The sequence below is a fragment of the Magnolia sinica genome, chromosome 8 (assembly GCF_029962835.1).
Source record: "Magnolia sinica isolate HGM2019 chromosome 8, MsV1, whole genome shotgun sequence".
NCBI lineage: Eukaryota > Viridiplantae > Streptophyta > Magnoliopsida > Magnoliales > Magnoliaceae > Magnolia > Magnolia sinica.
Window position 1 is genome coordinate 69,536,842 of NC_080580.1, and position 4,872 is coordinate 69,541,713.

At 39.0% G+C, this 4,872-nt stretch overlaps 1 protein-coding gene across 4 annotated transcripts; it reads right to left on the reverse strand.

Annotated features, from left to right (window-relative positions):
- Positions 1–2,127: 2,127 nt before the first annotated feature.
- LOC131253399 (uncharacterized) lies at positions 2,128–3,810 on the reverse strand. 4 transcript variants are annotated; one of them, XM_058254366.1, is made up of 6 exons: positions 3,766–3,810; positions 3,462–3,615; positions 3,134–3,200; positions 2,955–3,007; positions 2,789–2,842; positions 2,128–2,576 (listed from the first exon to the last, which is right to left on the reverse strand). In XM_058254366.1, the coding sequence occupies exons 2-6, from the start codon at positions 3,465–3,467 to the stop codon at positions 2,436–2,438; spliced, it is 321 nt and encodes a 106-aa protein (XP_058110349.1). In that variant the 5' UTR covers positions 3,468–3,615; positions 3,766–3,810; the 3' UTR covers positions 2,128–2,435. The 4 variants fall into 4 exon arrangements, 2 of the variants coding, with proteins under 2 accessions (XP_058110349.1, XP_058110348.1); XR_009175149.1 differs by lacking the exon at positions 2,128–2,576 and having other exon boundaries at positions 2,605–2,842; positions 2,955–3,026; XR_009175148.1 differs by lacking the exon at positions 2,128–2,576 and having other exon boundaries at positions 2,605–2,842; positions 2,955–3,041.
- Positions 3,811–4,872: the final 1,062 nt, after the last annotated feature.

Genomic DNA, 4,872 nt, shown 5'->3' on the forward strand with positions numbered 1-4,872 from the left:
CATGCCATCTCGACAGATGGTCGGAGTGGATATACAATACATACTCCAAGGTAGGTCCCTACCATCCAGGAACGCTGGAAGGTGTGGATGATACCTATACATCACGTGTGGCCCCACATCTGTCAAAACGGATGGATGGTGGGGACCACAGGGTCTGGTGACATTATTCAGCGGCTATATAGCTAGTGTGACATACCCAGCCAATCCGTCCAGCCAGTGGGTCCCACATGGGGCCTACCACATGCAAATACATATATGTATATCATACATCATATGTATAATATTATATTATATTATTATAATATTATCTTCTTCTTTTTTAAAAGGGGGGATCCAGCGTCTAGCCAACTGGACGTCTGGACGGTGTCAAAGGATCCCACCGTCCAGGGATCTGGACGGTGTGGATGATGTAAACATCAAGGTGGGTCCACGTGGTGTGGCCCATCCATTCTAGATCAAGCTGACATTTGTGTTTTCCTACATCCGAGCCTGTCTAGACGGGCAGCAATCCCGTCTGCTGAACAGTCCAGCAAGGTGGGCCACTACATGGATGGCATGAATATGATACATACTTCAAGATGGGCCATACAATTAGGAAGAGAGAGAGAGAGAGAGAGAGAGAGAGAGAGAGAGAGAGAGACGATGTGTAGCGGAGGGACCTCGCCACTATGGGCCCATCAAGATTACAATACATACATCAAAATGAGTCCCAACACAAGTGAGCCCTCTAATAGAAAATTAACGGTGGATCACCCACATGTGGCTTCCTTCTTTAGCTCCTTGGACTCTTATGCTTCTTCTCTTTGATCTTGATGGAGGTTGATGAAGAATGAAGGGTTAAGATGGGAGATGAGAGGGTAGGAAAGTGGGCTACACTTGGCTTTGGGAAAGTTTGGACATTGGGTGCTTTCTCTTGGGAGTTTGGAGAATTGTTAAAGAATGAGAGAGAGAGAGAGAGAGAGAGAGAGAGAGAGAGAGAAGTGATGGATTGATAAGGGATAGGTAGAGTGGGTGTTGTAAGAAAGTGGATGGGAAGGCATGGGTTAGTTTGAATTTTGTGTAAAACAGGAATGGGTGGGGAGAGAGAGAGTTGACTTGGGGAAAAGAGGGAATGGGTGCTTGTACTTATGATAGGGTGAGGTGGCATGGGGTATGGATGATGTACTTGACTTATTTGATGGGATATGTTGTAGAGATTCTCTTAGAATTCACACACACAGCGTTTTTCTCGAAATAAACGCGGGCCCATATCTTCTGGCCTGGGTATCGTATTGGCGCGTAAGACGCGGTGTTAGAACCGCGGCAATGGCGTTGTCGCTAAGGTACAAGTTTCTAGTCGAGCCAATATACATGTTCGAGATGCGACTAGGTTTGCGCGTAAATGCCAGTTACAGGTCGAGGGTCACTAGAATTCAACCGGGAGGACCGCAGAAGCTTACGGAACGGTACGGACTAGGATACGGGCCTTACAGTGAATACCTACCCTATAGTGGACTTATTGTCCCTTTTACTCGATATCCAACTCACATCGGTATATCCTTCCAATACGGCAGAAAACTCTTAAGTAAAATAATCACAGGTCTTTGGTTGCTTTTAAGTAACCAAAGACTCCCACTACACCAAAATCGGAAATATACGATGGACCAAATCCGTCGTAAAACCAAATAAACAACGGATTTTGTCCGTCGCTTGGTCCGTTATTGTTTACTGGGTCGTGTTTTTCGACGGATAAAATCCAGCGCTTAATCTGCGATCGATATGGTCTGTCGCAAAAAAAATTCAAAAATACCGGTCATTAAAATTATTAGCGACAGATAAGGTCCGTCGCTAATACGAGGAGAGTGACAAACCCAAATCCGTCGTTAATCTTCATCATTTAGAAATTAGCGATGGATTTGGTCCGTCGCTAAAATATCTGTAAATCAAAAAAAAATATCATCAAATTTTATTTATTTATTTATTTTAATCTTACACTTGATGGTTATTCAAAAAATAATTCATACGATTGTTTAATAAGATTTCTATTCACAAAATAAATCCTATTCACATGATTGTTTAAAAAAAATCCTATTCATCCAACAAAAGTCTAATCATATTGAAAATAAAAACTCCATGCCAAAGCATTATATGATGCCTCATATGACAAATACATGCACATAAATGGAATCCACTAAATATGATACCTCATATAACAACATATAACCATTAAATCGCAAAAGCCTGCAACTCCCTAATGAAATCTAATATATACTTGCATACTTCTAGGAGACAGGAACTTTTGATGGGACACTTCTTCCAGCTTGAATCTACAGCATTGGTTACCGTGGGAACATATTCATCAAACTCTGTGAACCCTGCCCTTCCAAATTAAAGAAGCATGTCAAAAACTACTGCTAGACACATTGTCACAGTATTTCTAGAAGATGGAACATTAATTAATTAAATACAAATAAAAGAAAAGCCTCATTGAGAGTACATGAATCTTTGAGGTGGTTTTTGTATTGATAAAAGACTTCACTTGGCTCCAGCAGCCTAAAACCAGGGCCAGCATTGATGATAAACATTCGGCATAATGTCTGTACAAGAGCAAGTCCAATGTTATAGGCAAGTAATATCTAGATGCACATTTCCATTAACAACTCGAATTCCTATTTAATTTCTGGTCTGAACCAAATTATGATTACAAGTGACATCAGGACTCCATACTCAATTAAGACTGCAATTTCTAATACAATTCTGCTTTATAAAACAATGTATATGGAAAGATGTTGGGCGAATCAAGACATACAGATTTCTTTTCTTGGCAATATCTGTTGGTGACTTCCTGAAAGCGTGCCAAGGCCTACACAAATATCTGAAGTCCGAACAATCTAATTATATTCATATATTTGTTTCAAATAAATAGATAAATAATGAAATTATTAGCACTGCCTATCTGGTCGACATCCACATACCTGGAAATGCAATGGATTTATTTGGCAGGAGAGGATCCACCTGCACTGCCTATCTAGTTGAGATCTACATACCTATTAGCCCAATATCTTCATTTGAAACTATCATGCAACTTTTTCTTTTTGTAGAATGAGAACCAAATAATTGCAACAAATTCGATATCCTGAATGTAAAAACTTACCATCAACCCATATATCTGTAATAAGAATCTTGCCATCACCTTGAGCAGTAACACAAACAGGATCATCCTGTAGCAGCCATAGAGCAAAACAAAGTAAATTAGCGGCAATTAAGCAATAAATAAATAAGATGGTGTTAGAGCTTCAAGCACAATGAGTTGAATTTGGACATGTGGTCAGTTGATCAATCTGGACCATCCAATTGGTCAACTTACATTCCATAAAACACTCCAATCAAATGATCCTATTCCTACAAAGGAAGCTTTTATCAGAATGAATTTAACAAAGGTATTGAAATGCTAGACATTTGCTAAAATCTCAAAAGGATACCTGCATTGATCACGGATTTTTTTGTAAAGGTCTGTCGTACTTTCATCACACGACTACTTTATTTCCTGCTATGGGTCAAGGAAATAGCTACCACATTTAATAGCAAAATTTAGCAAGTGAGGAAACAGCTACCACAGCTAACAACTAACAGCAGCTTCAGAGAGAATGGATCAAAATATGCAGCAAAATTTAGTATGAAGAGAGATTTTGGGATGGATCCAAAGATCGAGCATTATGGGTGTTTGATTGATTTGCTTGGCCGAATAAGTAGGCTCGAGGAAGCACATTTGCTAGCTAGAGATACCTTGGCAGTCTGTTCTAAGACCATCGCGTGTTATGATAATCTAAAATGTGCTTGTAGTTGTTGCTGCGCCAACTGGATATTTGTTGCTGCGCCAACGATAAAGGGCGTTCTCCATAGCTTTGGAGTAATGGTTCATCTCCAACAGCAATATACCTGTAAATTGTTCTGTTAGTAAAAGATAGATTTCAAAATATAATTGCCATTATCTTTATTAACATGGAAAATGAAATGAACATTAGCATCCTTGTCTTGTGTGAAGGAAAAGAAAAACTATGGAGATGAACCATTAAAAATTGGACCATACAGTTGGACAATAAGTTTATCATTAAAAATTTCTTAAGGCCCTCTTTAATGTTTATTTATCATCCAATCTGTTGATAAGGTCACAAAAACCTGAATGAAGGGAAAACACGGAATAGCATTTTGATCCAAAACTTCTGTGGCCCCCAGAAATCCCTACTGTGATTCACCTGAGATTTTGTATCTACCTCAATTTTGATATAATGCCCTCAAATGAGCTGAAAAACCAAATGAAAAAACGAATGTACGGTGTGCATCTACAACACATACATCGAGGTGGGCCACACATTTAGGGCCTCACTCAACTGTTAAACTGTTACCCTCCCTCACTTAATCCGTGACCCCCAACGACTGTCTTTTGTCAAAGCACACGTCCTTGGAAATCCCATGAAACTACAAACACTATCAGCCCAAAACTGTAAAGCCGACACCTGGCATTTCAAAAGGTCGTAGCCACTAAATAAAACTCATAAAGGAGGTCCCGTGTCTAAAGATTTAAAACAAGAATAAAATAACAATTATCTTCACAGAGTTAAGGTAGATTGTAATTTTACTCAGAAAAGGGTTTGGCTAAAATAGAAGAGTTTAGCCAAGTTGCTGGGACAAATAGGAGATAAACGCTCCAAGAAATATAAATTACTGAATGTGACTACCACCAATTTTCAACTGCATATAAGATGAACTATGGTTTTGGCAAGCTTTTTTACTTTTTCTTCTGCTTTTTTTTTTTTGACAATTATAAATGTATTCCAAGTTGAAATAAGGATGCTTGAGTGTCAATCTTACCATGGCTCTGTTCCAAGAATT